The sequence below is a fragment of the Salmo salar genome, chromosome 02 (assembly GCF_965601325.2).
Source record: "Salmo salar chromosome 02, fSalSal1, whole genome shotgun sequence".
NCBI classification, from domain to species: domain Eukaryota; kingdom Metazoa; phylum Chordata; class Actinopteri; order Salmoniformes; family Salmonidae; genus Salmo; species Salmo salar.
This window is the reverse complement of record NC_138292.1, coordinates 86968592-86986823: the sequence shown is the minus strand read 5'-3', so window position 1 is coordinate 86986823 and position 18232 is coordinate 86968592. Positions and strand designations below refer to the sequence as shown.

General features: G+C 39.1%; 1 protein-coding gene and 1 non-coding gene across 2 annotated transcripts; one reads left to right on the top strand and one right to left on the bottom strand.

Annotated features, from left to right (window-relative positions):
* Positions 1-1188: 1188 nt before the first annotated feature.
* LOC123732458 (uncharacterized) lies at positions 1189-13849 on the bottom strand. Its single transcript, XM_045711617.2, has 2 exons — positions 13207-13849; positions 1189-3105 (listed from the first exon to the last, which is right to left on the bottom strand). Exons 1-2 carry the CDS (start codon positions 13436-13438, stop codon positions 2573-2575), a joined length of 765 nt encoding a protein of 254 aa, XP_045567573.1. The 5' UTR covers positions 13439-13849; the 3' UTR covers positions 1189-2572.
* A 3893-nt stretch (positions 13850-17742) lies between these two features.
* Positions 17743-17817, top strand: trnat-ugu (transfer RNA threonine (anticodon UGU)). Its single transcript has one exon. It is a non-coding gene; the product is annotated as a tRNA-Thr (tRNA).
* Positions 17818-18232: the final 415 nt, after the last annotated feature.

The following is an 18232-nucleotide window of genomic DNA, read 5'->3' as shown; positions in this document are numbered from 1 at the left end:
TCCAGAGCATCCCAAACATGCTCAATGGGTGAAATGTCTGGTGAGTATGCAGGCCATGGAAGAACTGGGACCTCTTCAGCTTCCAGGAATTGTGTAGAGATCCTTGCAACATGGGGCCGTGCATTATCATGCTGAAACATGAGGTGATGGCGGCGGATGAATGACATGACAATGGTCCTCAGGATCTCGTCACGGTATCTCTGTGCATTCAAATTTCCATCGATAAAATGCAATTGTCTTTGTTGTCCTTAGCTTAAGCCTGCCTATACAATAACCTCACCGCCACCATGGGGCACTCTGTTCACAACCGCTCGTCCACACGACGCAATACACATAGTCTGTGGTTGAGAGGCCAGTTGGACGTACTGCTAAATTCTCTAAAATTAAGTTGGCGGCGGCTTATGGTAGACATGAACATTAAATTCTCTGACAACAGCTGTTGGACATTCCTGCAGTCAGCATGCCAATTGCACAGCCCCTCAAAACTTGAGACATCTGTGGCATGGTGTCCTTTTATTGTCCCCAGCACAAGGTGCACCTTTGTAATGATCGTGTTGTTTAATCAGCTTCTTGATATGCCACACCTGTCAGGTGGATGGATATCTTTGTAAAGGAGAAATGCTCACCAACAGGAATGTAAACAAATTTGTGCACAACATTATAAAGAAATATACTTTTTGTGCATTTGGAAAGTTTCTAGGATCTTTTATTTCAGCTCATGAAACATGGGACCAAAACTTTACATGTTGCGTTTATATTTTGTTCAGTATAATATGACTAAATGTGTTTCTTTCTGTGCTGCAGGGGCAGTCAAGAAATGGAACAGCAAGGCCACAGAACATGACATAAGCAGAGCTGTGGGAGACCACCTCAAGTCCCTGGTAGAGCCGGGGGTGGTGTTTACCACTCCACCACACCTTCAGCAGGCTGGAAAAGTGGGATTGATCTGTTTGATCCATTTGTTTGTTTCAGTAGTTGAATCCTTTGACGTATTGTTGATTTTTCATTTTCAACAAAAATGTACTGGATTGTTTGAAAGTAATAAACTGCGCTATTTTGACATAAAAACAGAATTGATACTGTTTTCATATCAAGATGTGTGTTGCTTTTACACATATTTGTTCATTGGTTTTGCAAAAGTCTGTTGATTGGTCGGTCAGTCATTGGGTTAATTTGTTTTGCAATATGTTCAAATCAAATCAAGTTTTATTTATAGAGCACATTTCAGACATGGATGCAAAGCAATGCGCTTCAAAGAAAAAAAATCGAATGAAAATAAAAACTGTAATATTTACTACAAAACAAACATAAGAGGATAAAAAACTAAAGAACAATAAAACTGAAAAACTAATGAGCATTCTAAGGAAATTACATTGATTAAAATAGTAAGAATAGGATGTAATATCCAACCAAAAATATAAACTTGTTTTACCACATTGTTAGTCAACAATATAATCGTAAAAACAAATTGTCAGTTGGTTGCATAAATAATTATGATTGCTAAAATGTTACATGAAATGTAAATATATTGAAATATCAAAACCGAATGTACACCCCTTTGTTAATATATATTGGCAATAATTAACTTAATGGTGAGGAATGGGATAATATAAAAGTAAAAAACGTTGAAAAGAAATAAGTCTTTAATACTTCAACAAAAAAAACGTAGATTGAACTTCGGTCTTTTTTTCAACGTCTTTTCAATGACATGTTGCTAGGATATCCCAAAGTCAAAACATTTTTAACGTGTCCAAATCAATAACCAATATGCAGAAACAGTTTGTGATATATTGAAAATCTAAAACAAAAAATGTACTATATACACAAACACAATAATAATCATATTCCTTTCATTTTTTTTTTAAACAAGATCCTTATAAACTGCACAAGCACCAAAAACACTGTTGTTTTGACAAGTAGCAATAAATTACGGACATCGATCGGATAAAAATCAGGTTGTACGTGCTGTTGAAACTAACACAACTAAAAAAACACATGGAAATGGGCGATATCTTTTACCTCACTGGTTAGAGGACAACCTGCAGAAGACAGTCAGCTACATCTTGGAGTGATGCATTTAAATGTAGAGGTCCCCAAACCGAAGAGAAGCGCAACACTTACTTGGCATCACTCAACGATATCACATTGAAATCAATTGAGCAAGTGGGGGGAGATGAGGTTGAACGTCCTGTGAAAACTAACAGCTCAAACACCACACGGAATCACTGGTTAGAGGACAATTTGTAGAGAACAGCTAGCTACATTTTGAAGTGTTATATTTTGATTGAAGTGGGTCACCAACGAGGTAAGTGTAACGCAACACTTTTTTTTGTTAATCAGTTTTTTGTTAATCACATAAATAGTACTCTTTCAATTCAGAGCCTGGATTTTTTCCCCCTAATATCCATATCATGCTGAAATCAATAGAACAGGGGGCAAACATTTGGGATTCTACATTGTGACATTATTAATTAAAATACTATAAGATTTCTTTCCTGTGTAAATTCTCTGCTGTGATTGTAATGTAGGTGATTCTGAAAAGGTCTCCCCATAGTCAGCGCAGTAGATTCTCTCATGTGTGTGTTTTTAAATGTGCTATCAGGCTGCTTGAGTAAGCAAAACTCTTCCCACATTGATTACAGCTATAAGGCTTCTCTCCTGTGTGTGTTCTCTGGTGTGATTTTAAATTTCCTGCGATAACAAAACTCTTTCCGCAGTCAGAGCAGTGGAAAGGTTTCTCTCCTGTGTGTGTTCTCTGGTGTATAGTCAGCTGGCTAGGTGAAGTAAAACTTTTCGTGCATTGATCACAGCTATACGTTTTCTCTGCAGTGTGAATTCTCTGGTGTACTTTTAGTGAATCTGATCTGGAGTAACTCTTCCCACAGTCTGAGCAGCAATGGGATTTATCTCCAGTGTGAATTTTCTGGTGTACTTTAAGTGAATCTGATCTTGAATAACTCTTCCCACAGTCAGAGCAGCGGTGAAGTTTCTTCCCTGTGGGTTTCCGTTGGTGTTTCTTGAGGTGTTCTGATGTGGAGAGTCTCTTCTCTGCTTCCTGAGGTTGTTGAGGTACCCCAGAGGATCCACGATAGTCCCGTCTCTCTCCTGTGTGAACAACAAAGTCAGACAGATGGTTAAAGGCCACAACAACAGAAATCCACTGTTTATTTTAGCTAAAAGGTGATGCCCATGATGTTGTGTACAAACTTATTTAACAATTGTCTTAAGACAGGCAAGCAAGCAACAACAGCCATATTTAGTCTTATTTTTTCCACATAAGTATATTGGATGACTGTAGGCTAGAAATACAGTATTACAGTTGCAGAAACCTTAGGCAGTGAGCTACACTACTTCTAATCACCAATATAGGCCCCTTTCTGTGTTTGCTAAAATTACTGCATGAGGGCGATGCACATGCAATTTGGTTGTAGAAACTCCTCCCTGCTAATGAGGAAACCACTAGTTATAGATGTAGTATATCTGGTAATGAGGAAACCACTAGTTATGGATGTAGTATATCTGGTCATGAGGAAACCACTAGTTATGGATGTAGTATATCTGGTAATGAGGAAACCACTAGTTATGGATGTAGTATATCTGGTAATGAGGAAACCACTAGTTATGGATGTAGTATATCTGGTAATGAGGAAACCACTAGTTATGGATGTAGTATATCTGCTAATGAGGAAACCACTAGTTATGGATGTAGTATATCTGCTAATGAGGAAACCACTAGATATGGATGTAGTATATCTGGTAATGAGGAAAGCACTAGTTATGGATGTAGTATATCTGGTAATGAGGAAACCTCTCGTTATGGATGTAGTATATCTGGTAATGAGGAAACCACTAGTTATGGATGTAGTATATCTGGTAATGAGGAAACCACTAGATATGGATGTAGTATATCTGGTAATGAGGAAACCTCTCGTTATGGATGTAGTATATCTGGTAATGAGGAAACCACTAGTTATGGATGTAGTATATCTGGTAATGAGGAAACCACTAGTTATGGATGTAGTATATCTGGTAATGAGGAAACCACTAGTTATGGATGTAGTATATCTGCCTGGAGCAAAAATGGTGAGCGAAGATTTTAGTTTTCACAATGTATTCTGAAAATTACATCGCAAGATCAGGAGTGCTACTCAAGGAAACTCACATTAAGCTCTGTGTCTATTCACTAATTCACCACTGTGGGGGAAAACTCAGGGGAGTTCTCATAGGCTGACAGCAAATATAGCCTCCATTTCCAGGTTGCTTATGAGTGCATTTCACATTACTTTTGGATTAGAATCGTAAGGCTCGTTTGAATGTCCTGCTTAATATAATGTTTGTGTCATCCTCGCAATTCAACTGCTTTAAACTTCAAAACACCAGTAAAATGCTCTTTGGCTAGCTTTGCTACCAGCCTAGCATTACAATTCAAGCTAACAACTGCTGTGTCCAAAATAGGTATTTTGCAACTATCACAACCAAATATTATCTTCAAGCAACAATAAAAACAACAATTGTAAGCCGTTTCAAATCAACTGCTTTATACCGTTGAATTCTATCTTGAATGTAACTATTCGTGTTACCATACCAGAACTTATTGATTACTTTACATGTATAATGAATGTATGTGTTGAGGTCAATGGAGGGTGGATAAGAACGAGGCGGATGGAAAGTTACTGAGTGAGATAAGGGGGAGTGCAGAAAAGTCAAAACATGTTATTGTTAAATCTCATTGCTCCAAAGGAGGGAGGCAAAGGGTAACAGTCTGGTTTCAGTCACTGACAGCTGTGGAGTAGGGATTCGGCCCGAGGTCAGGTCAGGTGACGTGAGAAGGAACAGTCCTGTTGCACACATTTATACTTACATGCACACATTCTAGCAGGAGGTGGGGCCATGACTACACCGGTGACAGGAGCCAATGAAGTTCCTGACTAGCAACAGAGATGTATTGGCTGTCCTGACTAGCAACAGAGATGTATTGGCTGTCCTGACTAGCAACAGAGATGTATTGGCTGTCCTGACTAGCAACAGAGATGTATTGGCTGTCCTGACTAGCAACAGAGATGTATTGGCTGTCCTGACTAGCAAGGAGTTGACTCTGCGTAGTAGGAGGGTATAAATATATGCGCTTCTGTAAAAATATGGTCTTTGCAGCTGTATGACCCAGTGGGTGTATAAACTTGGTTTTATCTTTTTTCTAGTCTTCGGTGAGTTTTTACTCTGTTTGTAACAATACTTAAAAAACACTTCAACTTCAACCAGTAAAATTATCTTTGGCTAGCTTTGCTACAAGCATGTCAGTGAGCATTAGCATTCAGGCTAACAACGGCTGCATCCAAAATAGGTATTTTGCAACTATCAGAAACTAAATATTATCTTAGCGGCTGTTCAAGCAATATTCAAAACAACAATTGTAAGCCTATGAGAACCCCAAAAAGTGTTTTGTTTATTTAGTAATAACCTGGTAAATCTAGGCTGTTGAATGGTCCCAGATGGTGAACAGTTTATTTAGTAATAACCTGGTAAATCTAGGCTGTTGAATGGTCCCAGATGGTGAACAGTTTATTTAGTAATAACCTGGTAAATCTAGACTGTTGAATGGTCCCAGATGGTGAACAGTTTATTTAGTAAGAACATGGTAAATCTAGACTGTTGAATGGTCCCAGATGGTGAACAGATTATTTAGTAATAACCTGGTAAATCTAGACTGTTGAATGGTCCCAGATGGTGAACAGTTTATTTAGTAATAACCTGGTAAATCTAGACTGTTGAATGGTCCCAGATGGTGAACAGTTTATTTAGTAATAACCTGGTAAATCTAGACTGTTGAATGGTCCCAGATGGTGAACAGTTTATTTAGTAATAACCTGGTAAATCTAGACTGTTGAATGGTCCCAGATGGTGAACAGTTTATTTAGTAATAACCTGGTAAATCTAAACTGTTGAATGGTCCCAGATGGTGAACAGTTTATTTAGTAATAACCTGGTAAATCTAGACTGTTGAATGGTCCCAGATGGTGAACAGTTTATTTAGTAATAACCTGGTAAATCTAGACTGTTGAATGGTCCCAGATGGTGAACAGTTTATTTAGTAATAACCTGGTAAATCTAGACTGTTGAATGGTCCCAGATGGTGAACAGATTATTTAGTAATAACCTGGTAAATCTAGACTGTTGAATGGTCCCAGATGGTGAACAGTTTATTTAGTAATAACCTGGTAAATCTTGGCTGTTGAATGGTCCCAGATGGTGAACAGTTTATATTGTAATAACCTGGTAAATCTAGACTGTTGAATGGTCCCAGATGGTGAACAGTTTATTTACAAGTAATAACCTGGTAAATCTAGACTGTTGAATGGTCCCAGATGGTGAACAGTTTATTTAGTAATAACCTGGTAAATCTAGACTGTTGAACGGTCCCAGATGGTGAACAGTTTATTTAGTAATAACCTGGTAAATCTAGACTGTTGAATGGTCCCAGATGGTGAACAGTTTATTTAGTAATAACCTGGTAAATCTAGACTGTTGAATGGTCCCAGATGGTGAACAGTTTATTTAGTAATAACCTGGTAAATCTAGACTGTTGAATGGTCCCAGATGGTGAACAGTTTATTTAGTAATAACCTGGTAAATCTAGACTGTTGAATGGTCCCAGATGGTGAACAGTTTATTTAGTAATAACCTGGTAAATCTAGACTGTTGAATGGTCCCAGATGGTGAACAGTTTATTTAGTAATAACCTGGTAAATCTAGACTGTTGAATGGTCCCAGATGGTGAACAGTTTATTTAGTAATAACCTGGTAAATCTAGACTGTTGAATGGTCCCAGATGGTGAACAGTTTATTTAGTAATAACCTGGTAAATCTAAACTGTTGAATGGTCCCAGATGGTGAACAGTTTATTTAGTAATAACCTGGTAAATCTAGACTGTTGAATGGTCCCAGATGGTGAACAGTTTATTTAGTAATAACCTGGTAAATCTAGACTGTTGAATGGTCCCAGATGGTGAACAGATTATTTAGTAATAACCTGGTAAATCTAGACTGTTGAATGGTCCCAGATGGTGAACAGTTTATTTAGTAATAACCTGGTAAATCTTGGCTGTTGAATGGTCCCAGATGGTGAACAGTTTATATTGTAATAACCTGGTAAATCTAGACTGTTGAATGGTCCCAGATGGTGAACAGTTTATTTACAAGTAATAACCTGGTAAATCTAGACTGTTGAATGGTCCCAGATGGTGAACAGTTTATTTAGTAATAACCTGGTAAATCTAGACTGTTGAACAGTCCCAGATGGTGAACAGTTTATTTAGTAATAACCTGGTAAATCTAGACTGTTGAATGGTCCCAGATGGTGAACAGTTTATTTAGAAGTAATAACCTGGTAAATCTAGACTGTTGAATGGTCCCAGATGGTGAACAGTTTATTTAGTAATAACCTGGTAAATCTAGACTGTTGAATGGTCCCAGATGGTGAACAGTTTATTTAGTAATAACCTGGTAAATCTAGACTGTTGAATGGTCCCAGATGGTGAACAGTTTATTTAGTAATAACCTGGTAAATCTAGACTGTTGAATGGTCCCAGATGGTGAACAGTTTATTTAGTAATAACCTGGTAAATCTAGACTGTTGAATGGTCCCAGATCGTGAACAGTTTATTTAGTAATAACCTGGTAAATCTAGGCTGTTGAACGGTCCCAGATGGTGAACAGTTTATTTAGAAGTAATAACCTGGTAAATCTAGACTGTTGAATGGTCCCAGAAGGTGAACAGTTTATTTAGAAGTAATAACCTGGTAAATCTAGACTGTTGAATGGTCCCAGATGGTGAACAGTTTATTAAGTAATAACCTGGTAAATCTAGACTGTTGAATGGTCCCAGATGGTGAACAGTTTATTTAGTAATAACCTGGTAAATCTAGACTGTTGAATGGTCCCAGATGGTGAACAGTTTATTTAGTAATAACCTGGTAAATCTAGACTGTTGAATGGTCCCAGATGGTGAACAGTTTATTTAGTAATAACCTGGTAAATCTAGACTGTTGAATGGTCCCAGATGGTGAACAGTTTATTTAGTAATAACCTGGTAAATCTAGACTGTTGAATGGTCCCAGATGGTGAACATCAGTTGTTTCCCCACGGTGGTCATTCTACTTGTTTATGACGTGACTCTGAGTCATCAGGTTGCCATTGGCTACATGGGGTGTTTTGGTTTCACTCTGGGTTGAGTAGACAAACAGAGAGAGGACAAAGACTCTCCTATTTCAGTGGCTGATAATACAGGGGGCGATCCAGGATTGGTCCATTTTAGTAAGAAAATGTCATGCAGTTCCACATGTGAACTTACAGGGACAGAAGACTATATACACTGAGTGTACAAAACATTATGAACACCTTCTCTTTCTATGACAGACTGACCAGGTAAATCCAGGTGAAAGATATGACCCTTACTGATGTCACTTGCTAAATCTCATAAAGTTTTACAACTAACTAAACTATTTGGAGGCCAGATATCCCAGCTCATAAAGTTAAACAACTAACTAAACTATTTGGAGGCCAGATATCCCAGCTCATAAAGTTATACAAGTAACTAAACTATTTGGAGGCCAGATATCCCAGCTCATAAAGTTAAACAACTAACTAAACTATTTGGAGGCCAGATATCCCAGCTCATAAAGTTAAACAACTAACTAAACTATTTGGAGGCCAGATATCCCAGCTCATAAAGTTTTACAACTAACTAAACTATTTGGAGGCCAGATATCCCAGCTCATAAAGTTATACAAGTAACTAAACTATTTGGAGGCCAGATATCCCAGCTCATAAAGTTATACAACTAACTAAACTATTTGGAGGCCAGATATCCCAGCTCATAAAGTTATACAACTAACTAAACTATTTGGAGGCCAGATATCCCAGCTCATAAAGTTATACAAGTAACTAAATATTTGGAGGCCAGATATCCCAGCTCATAAAGTTATACAAGTAACTAAACTATTTGGAGGCCAGATATCCCAGCTCATAAAGTTAAACAACTAACTAAACTATTTGGAGGCCAGCTATCCCATAAAGTTATACAAGTAACTAAACTATTTGGAGGCCAGATATCCCAGCTCATAAAGTTATACAACTAACTAAACTATTTGGAGGCCAGATATCCCAGCTCATAAAGTTAAACAACTAACTAAACTATTTGGAGGCCAGCTATCCCATAAAGTTATACAAGTAACTAAACTATTTGGAGGCCAGATATCCCAGCTCATAAAGTTATACAACTAACTAAACTATTTGGAGGCCAGATATCCCATAAAGTTATACAAGTAACTCAAAAATGCTACTCACAGTTTGCCGCACAAAACAAATATTAGACAGCAGGGTTCTTGAGGGGATTCTCTGATGGAGGGTTCTCTGATGTTACCAAGCAAAGTTTGATCTTGGAAGAAGCTAGCCACTTAGCTAAATAGCTACTACATTTACTGAACAAAATATAAACGCAACATGCAATAAGGAAATCAGTCAATTGAAATAAATTAATTAGCCCCTAACCTATGGATTTTACATGACTGGGCAGGGCCAGCAAAAATGGGTAGGCCTGGGAGGGCAAAGGTCAACCCACTGGGGAACCATGCCCAGCCAATCCGAATGAGTTTTCCTCCAGAAAAGGGCTTTATGACAGCCATAAATACTCAACACTAAATTCTCTAAAATGATGTTGGAGGTGTCTTATTGTAGAGAAATTAAAATTCAACTCTCGGGCAACAGCTGTGGTGGAAATTCCTGCAGTCAGCATGCCAATTGCACTGCTCTCCCTTAAAACTTGATACATCTGTGGCATTGTGTTGTGTGACAAAACTGAACATTTTAGAGTGGCCTTTTATTGTCAGATCCAGAATTGATGTGTTTCTCATTTCTCCCCCTTTTACAGAATGTAAAAGATCTAATGCCATTAAGAAGAGGGTTACTACACGCAGTAAAAAGAAGAAACAAAAGAAAGAAGAAGCAACATTTTTTGATAGAAGATGAGCTTTTGAATAAATGTAAAACATTTTGGGAGAAGGATTTTAAAATGTACTTTTTTTTTTAAACTAGGCTACCTGCCACCCCAATACCCATTTAAATGATTTCTTTGAAGTATTTTAATAAATGTGAATATTTTTAGCTACTTTTTTTGTAAATACCTGCAGTCAGTTAAGTACAAATTCTTCTTTACAATGACGGGCTACCGGAGAACGGTGGGTTAACTTCCTTGTTCAGGGGCAGAACGACAGATTTTTACCTTGTCAGCTCGGGGATTCGGTCTAGCAACCTTTCTGTTACCAGCCAGCTCTAACAACTAGGCTACCTGCTGCCCCAATACCCGTTTAAACTATTTATTTTCAGTATTTTAATAAATGTTAATATTTTCAGCTACTTTTTTAGTAAATACCTGTAGTCAAATTGTCAGGTTTCATACACATTTTGATAGTTGGAATTTCATGACATCTCCATGACTTTTCACGTAATTTCCATTACCAACAATTTGCGGCGTCTCTATGTATGTTATGAAAAGTAAGCATAATGTAGTAAGGACACCATGGGAGGCTGCTGTCTGATCCCATGTACCAGCTCATTAAATATATATCAAAGGTCATTGTAGAATGTTGCGTTTATATTTTTTGTTCAGTATAATTAGTGTTCCGGATTTACATTTACTATGTTACGTCTCCCAGGTCAACGGCCTGGTGTACGATCGTTTAGGGCCAAAGTAGTGGGATGGGCTGGTGGGTTTTGGGGGATAGTGTATAGGTACAGGGTTAGATGGTAGATAGTGTATAGGTGCAGGGTTAGATGGTAGATATTGTATAGGTGCAGGGTTAGATGGTAGATAGTGTATAGGTGCAGGGTTAGATGGTAGATAGTGTATAGGTGTTTTATTTATTTGTAATAATGACAATTACAACAATACTGAATGAACACTTATTTTAACTTAATATAATACATCAATAAAATCTATTTAGCCTCAAATAAATAATGAAACATGTTCAATTTGGTTTAAATCATGCAAAAACAAAGTGTTGGAGATGAAAGTAAAAGTGCAATATGTGCCATTTAAAAAAGCTAACGTTTAAGTTCCTTGCTCAGAACATGAGAACATATGAAAGCTGGTGGTTCCTTTTAACATGAGTCTTCAATATTCCCAGGTAAGAAGTTTTAGGTTGTAGTTATTATAGGAATTATAGGACTATTTATCTCTATACGATTTGTATTTCATATACTTTTGACTATTGGATGTTCTTATAGGCACTTTAGTATTGCCAGTGTAACAGTATAGCTTCCGTCCCTCTCCTACCTGGGCTCGAACCAGGAACACATCGACAACAGCCACCCTCGAAGCAGCGTTACCCATGTAGAGCAAGGGGAACAACCACTTCCAAGTCTCAGAGCGAGTGACGTTTGAAACGCTAATAGCGCGCACCAGGCTAACTAGCTAGCCATTTCACATGGGTTACACCAGCCTAATCTTGGGAGTTGATAGGCTTGAAGTCATAAACAGCGCAATGCTTGAAGCATTGCGAAGGGCTGCTGGCAAACGCATGAAAGTGCTGTTTGAAAGAACGCTTACGAGTCTGCTGCTGCCTACCACCGCTCAGTCAGACTGCTCTATCAAATCATAGACTTAATTATAATATAATAACACACAGAAATACGAGCCTTAGGTCATTAATATGGTCGAATCCGGAAACTATCATCTCGAAAACAAAACGTTTTTCCTGTCAGTGAAATACGGAACCGTTCCGTATTTTATCTAACCAGTGGCTAAGTCTAAATATTCCTGTTACATTGCACAACCTTCAATGTGATGTCATAATTACGTAAAATTCTGGCAAATTAGTTCGCAACGAGCCAGTCGGCCTAAACTGTTGCATATACCGTGCAATGAACGCAAAATTACACAATTTCACCTGGTTAATATTGCCTGCTAACCTGGATTTCTTTTAGCTAAATATGCAGGTTTAAAAATATATACTTCTGTGTATTGATTTTAAGAAAGGCATTGATGTTTATGGTTAGGTACAGTCGTGCAACGATTGTGCTTTTTTCGCAAATGCGCTTTTGTTATATCATCCCCCGTTTGGCGAAGTCGGCTGTCTTTGTTAGGAAGAAATAGTCTTCCCAGTTCGCAACGAGCCAGGCGGCACAAACTGCTGCATATACCCTGACTCTGTTTGCAAGAGAAGTGACACATTTTCCCTAGTTAAAAGAAATTCATGTTAGCAGGCAATATTAACTAAATATGCAGGTTTAAAAATATATACTTGTGTATTGATTTTAAGAAAGGCATTGATGTTTATGGTTGGAGCAACATTTACCTAAGCGATTATATGCAACGCAGGACAGGCTAGATAAACTAGTAATATCATCAACCATGTGTAGTTAACTAGTGATTATGATTGATTGATTGTTTTTTATAAGATAAGTATAATGCTAGCTAGCAACTAACCTTGGCTTCTTACTGCATTCGCGTAACAGGCAGGCTCCTCGTGGAGTGCAATGTAAAGCAGGTGGTTAGAGCGTTGGACTAGTTAACCGTAAGGTTGCAAGATTGAATCCCCGAGCTGACAAGGTAAGAATCTGTCGTTCTGCCCCTGAACAAGGCAGTTAACCCACCGTTCCTAGGCCGTCATTGAAAATAAGAATGTGTTCTTAACTGACTTGCCTAGTTAAATAAAGGTCTAAAAATAAAAAATAATAATCGGCGGCCAAAAATACCGATTTCCGATTGTTATGAAAGCTTGAAATCGGCCATAATTAATCGGCCATTCCGATTAATCGGTCGACCTCTAGTAGATAGTGTGTGTATAGGTACAGGGTTAGATGGTAGTTAGTGTATGGGTACAGGGTTAGATGGTAGATAGTGTATGGGTACAGGGTTAGATGGTAGATAGTGTATGGGTACAGGGTTAGATGGTAGATAGGGTATAGGTACAGGGTTAGATAGTGGTGTAATTTCACATTTTGTCATTACCCTTTTTTTGGGGTGACCAAAATACACACAACTGCACTCCGACCTGCGACAGGCAGTAATACAACATCTAGTCTGACGAAAAGTCTCATCAACTTGAATAAGGGTTCAAAGATATGGCTGTTTTGATAGTGAGAGCGTGACCTTGCCCTTTAGTTCAACAACTGCATTGTGCTTCTGTTTTAAGACAGTAAGTAACTTACTGGGCTTAATCAGATGTCCAATATCCTCCTCTTCCTCTTCTTCCAATATGACAGTTATCTCTCCCTCCTCTTTCTCTTCCTTCACTGAAACATCCTCATCCTCTACTTTTGTTACTGTGACATCCTCCTCTTCCTTCTCCTCTTTCACAACAACGTTCAGCCACAGACCCTCTTTCTCCGTCCAGCAGACCTCCTCTTCTTTAGCAGGAGGAGAGTAGTTTAGTGAACTCATGGTCGGGGATGTTAGCTAACAGTTAGCTAGCTAGGCTAGTGAACTTAACCAGCCAGCTACGTTAGCTGACTAATAACAACAACGTATATATGAAATTAAATGGGATAACTAGCTAGACGACAGAGGTGAGTTTAAAACACAGTGGATAATATACATGAACGCGTCTAAAGAGCTGCAATGTTTCAGCTAGCAAGCTACCGAAGTGGCTGACCACTGTCGTTTAACTATAAAATAACATGGCTGTCCAGCTGCGTTGTCACTAGTTACCACAGCCACAAAGTCAACATTGGTAAAACATGTATGAAAACAGAATTTTACTTTTTGGTCATAATTTAAGGTTAGGATTAGGCATAATCTTAGCAGTGTGGTTAAGGTTAGGTTTAAAAATCAGATTTTAAGAAGAGAAGTTGTAGAAATGGATGGGGTTTGCCATAATTATGACTTTATGACTGTGGTAACTAGTGAAGACCGACTAGCTGATGTTGAAAGAATCACCACCGAACAATGAGACAGATAATTCACCGGATGTATAAATATGAAGCATCCGCTTGGCGTTTACACTCACTACAAAATAATGTAATGTCTTTATTATTTTGGAACTTCTGTGAGTGTAATGTTTACTGTTAATTTTTGTTTATTTCACTTGTGTATATTATCTACTTCACTTGCTTTGGCAATGTTAACATATGTTTCCCATGCCAATAAAGCCCCTTGAATTGAAAGCCCAGTGGCCGGCAGTGGGAAAATATGGAACGAGATGGATTGTGGCCGACATTATGCTAATATTCTCATCGATTAAACATTTGATCTCAATACAGTTCTATGTTACGAACAGCGTGGACTAAGTTTTGTAAACGTTACCCTTTGCCAACGTTTTATAAAATGGCGATGTTTAGAAGGAGGGCAATGGCGAATTGGGTTATTGCACACGCTCCCTTCATGGAGTTGGGGTTCCATAACGGAAATATGCGCATGTACGCAAGAAGGGGCCAATAGGATCTTGGTTGCTCGTGTTTGGCTCTGCCCACCTCCTTTGCTTGTTCTGCCCACTATGACTCATTTGTTCCGGTTTGAAACGATGGGCTGTGGTCTATCTTGGTTTAGTTATAACAATCTTTGCTAACACGTCAGTCTGTGGCAGACTTGCCTGAAAGACCCACGTCGCCATCTGCTGACTGGAGAGTTTAACGCAGTTGAGGGAATGTTTTTTATTTTCAGACAAAAAGTTTATAATTTTCAAGAATAATAATATATGACCCTCATACTTTGACCCTCTCTCTCACTCTCTCTGACCCTCTCTCTCCCGCTCTCTTTGACCCTCTCTCTCTCTCTCTCTGACCCTCTCTCTGACCCACTCTATCCCTCTCTCGCTTACCCTCTCTCTCCCTCTCTCTCTGACCCTCTCTATCTGACCCTCTCTCTCCTTCCATATTATATGACCCTCATACTTTGACTCTCTCTCTCTCTCTCTCTCTCTCTCTCTCTCTCTCTCTCTCTCTCTCCTCTCTCTCTCTCTCTCTCCTCTCTCTCTCTCTCTCTCTCTCTCTCTCTCTCTCTCTCTCTCTCTCTCTCTCTCTCTCTCTCTCTCAAATTCAAGCTGCTTTATTGGCATGAAAAACATTGTGTCAATATTGCCAAAGCAACAATGTATACAATATAAATTGTAATACAATTATAAACAATAACAGATAATATTATAAAATGGCAGTAAATAATAATAAAACATTTTATATAAAAATAATAACAATAAAATAGTAGTAAAATTATAGTAAAATAGTAGAATGTAATAAATATAAAAATATAAATATGGAAAATGAATCTATAACTAACTTATAACTAAATAACGGTCATCTTCACCATTACATCAGTACTACAACTACTATCGTCATTACTACTACTACTACCACCACCATCACTAAACTGCTATCATTACCATTACCACCCATACCACTATTATTTGGAATGATAAACAACAATAATAATAGTAATAATAGTAATAATAAGTAAGTTACTGCTTTCTATGCAGATGTTATTATTCAGTGTCCCTCAGGCTATGGCAGGCAAATACATATTTGGCTGCAAGAGGAGCCATTGCTCCTTCGCCCATGAGTATTTTTAGTTTTTCCTCTGGGTTTAATAAGTTCAAATTTGGAATGAATGTAGTCATTTCTGTGAATAAGGAATCTCTTTGTGAGGACTATTTATCACAGTAAAGGAGAAAGTGCATCTCTGTCTCTACCTCCCCTGTCGTGCAGTGACCATGTCTTTTTATGTCTGCCGGATTCTATTGCCAATCGGTGGTCACTCAGCCTGTACTTGGTAAGGATCTGTCTCTGCTTCATATCTCTGACAGAGTAGAGATAATCAGCCAATTCATATTCTCTGTTTAGGGTCAGATAGCAATTTAGTCGGCTTTGGGATTTTGTTTCGTTTTTCCAATGTTGTAAATATGAGTCCTTTGATTGGTTCATGATTTTGGTTATTTGAATTATTTCTTTTGAAGCAGTGCTGGTGTCAGCTTGGTTGGTGAGGTCCAACACCAGCTGACTGAGAGGGCTCGTTTCTGGGCTTAGCTCTTGGGTTTGAAGTGCTTTAAATTGCAGACTTGAATTTGGACTTGAATTTAGATGTAGCCAAAATTTGAATGATCTTTTCTGTATTTTCATTATTACTGGAAAGCGGCCCAATTCTGCCCTACATGCATTAGTTGGTGTATTTCTCTGGACTTGTAGGATTTTCCGACAGAATTCTGCATGTAGGGCTTCAATTGGATGTTTGTCCCACATTTTAAAGTCCAGTTTATTGAATGGCCCCCAAACCTCACTTCCGTAAAGAGCTATTGGTAGGATTACACTGTCTCTCTCTCTCTCTCTCTCTGACCCACTCTATCCCTCTCTCTCTTACCCACTCTATCCCTCTCTCTCCCTCTCTCTCTGACCCTCTCTATCTGACCCTCTCTCTCTGACCCTCTCTATCTGACCCTCTCTCCCCTCTTTCTTTCACCCTCTCTCTCCCTCTACCTTCCTCTCCCTTTGACCCTCTCTCTCCCTCTCTCTCTGACCCTCTCTCTCCCTCTCTCTCTGACCCTCTCTCTCCCTCTCTGTCTGACCCTCTCTCTCTCTCTTTGACCCTCTCTCTCTCTCTCTCTCTCTCTCTTTGACCCACTCTATCCTCTCTCTCTGACCCTCTCTCTCCCTCTCTCACCCTCTCTATCCCCCTCTCTCTTTGACCCTCTCTACCCCTTTCTCTTTGACCCTCTCTCTCTGACCCTCTCCCTCTACCTTCCTCTCCCTTTAACCCTCTCTCTCCCTCTCTCTTTGACCCTCTCTCTCCCTCTCTCTCTGACCCTCTCTCTCCCTCTCTGTCTGACCCTCTCTCTCTCTCTTTGACCCTCTCTCTCTCTCTTTGACCCACTCTATCCTCTCTCTCTGACCCTCTCTCTCCCTCTCTCACCCTCTCTATCCCCCTCTCTCTTTGACCCTCTCTACCCCTTTCTCTTTGACCCTCTCTCTCTACCTTCCTCTCCCTTTAACCCTCTCTCTCCCTCTCTCTTTGACCCTCTCTCTCCCTCCCTCTCTGACCCTCTCTCCCCCTCTCTTTGACCCTCTCCCTCTCTCTCTGACCCTCTCTCTCCCTCTACCTCCTTCTCTCTCTGACCCTCTCTCTCCCTCACTCTCTGACCCTCTCTCTCCCTCTACCTCCCTCTCTCTTTGACCCTCTCTCTCCCTCTCTCTCTGACCCTCTACCTCCCTCTCTCTGACCCTCTCCCTCCCTCTCTCTCTGACCCTCTCTCTCCCTCTACCTCCCTCTTTCTTTGACCCTCTCTATCCAGAGAGAGAGGGTCAAGGAGAGAGGGTCAAAGGGAGAGTGATAGAGCGGGTCAGAGAGAGAGAGGGAGAGAGAGGGTCAAATCCTGCCACAACCTGAGGGACAGCCAGTGAAAAGTGCAATGTAATGTCGATAATATTTCCTATCTTGTTTTGTTTTGTCTTTCATACTATGTCATGTGTCTTCAGTCATGTTGACACTGGTCTACTACCATTGCTTTAATGTATTGTTATTATTCTCATTCATATTGTTGTTGTAGTTGTTGTTAATGGTAATCCCATTCCCACTACTACTATTATAATTGCTGTTGGTCCCACCATTTATTTATTTATATATTTTCTATATGTATACTTTGACAATGTAAGTAATAATGAACTTGCAAGGTCAATAAAGTGAATTGAATTGAGAGAGAGGGTCAAAGAGAGAGAGAGAGGGTCAAATAGAGAGGGAGAGTAGAATGTAATAAATATAAAAATGAAAACTGTGGCTCAGTTGGTAGAGCATGGTGTTTGTAACGCCAGGGTTGTGGGTTCGATTCCCACGGGGGGCCAATACAACAACAAAAAATGCATGAAATGCATGCAATCACTACTGTAAGTCGCTCTCGATAAGAGCGTCTGCTAAATGACTAAAATGTAAATGTCAAAGAGAGAGAGACAGAGAGAGGAATATAGGATAATATTTAGCAGATACAGCCTAAATGTTTCAAATGATCAATTTGAACTTGGAGGTTCCTTTCATATAATGTGATATAATATTATTCTTGGAAATAAAATAAAACCAATCATTGAAATTGTTTAAACTTTTTGTTATAAAATAAAACATTCCCTCAACTGCGTTTCCCACTCCAATCAGCAGAGGGCGCTGTGGGTCTTTCAGGCAAGTCTGCCAGAATGTGACGTGTGGTGAACTGGACTCTTCTTTAAACAACAACAGCTAGTCGGTCGTCACTAGTTACCACAGTCA

Bases quoted from the DNA above. Each gene is read 5' to 3' on its own strand.
- LOC123732458 (XM_045711617.2), bottom strand. From the start codon at position 13,438: ATGAGTTCACTAAACTACTCTCCTCCTGCTAAAGAAGAGGAGGTCTGC. The intron at 3,106-13,206 runs GTAAGTTACTTA...TTGTTCACACAG, and splicing joins TGGACATCTGATTAAGCCCA to GAGAGAGACGGGACTATCGT.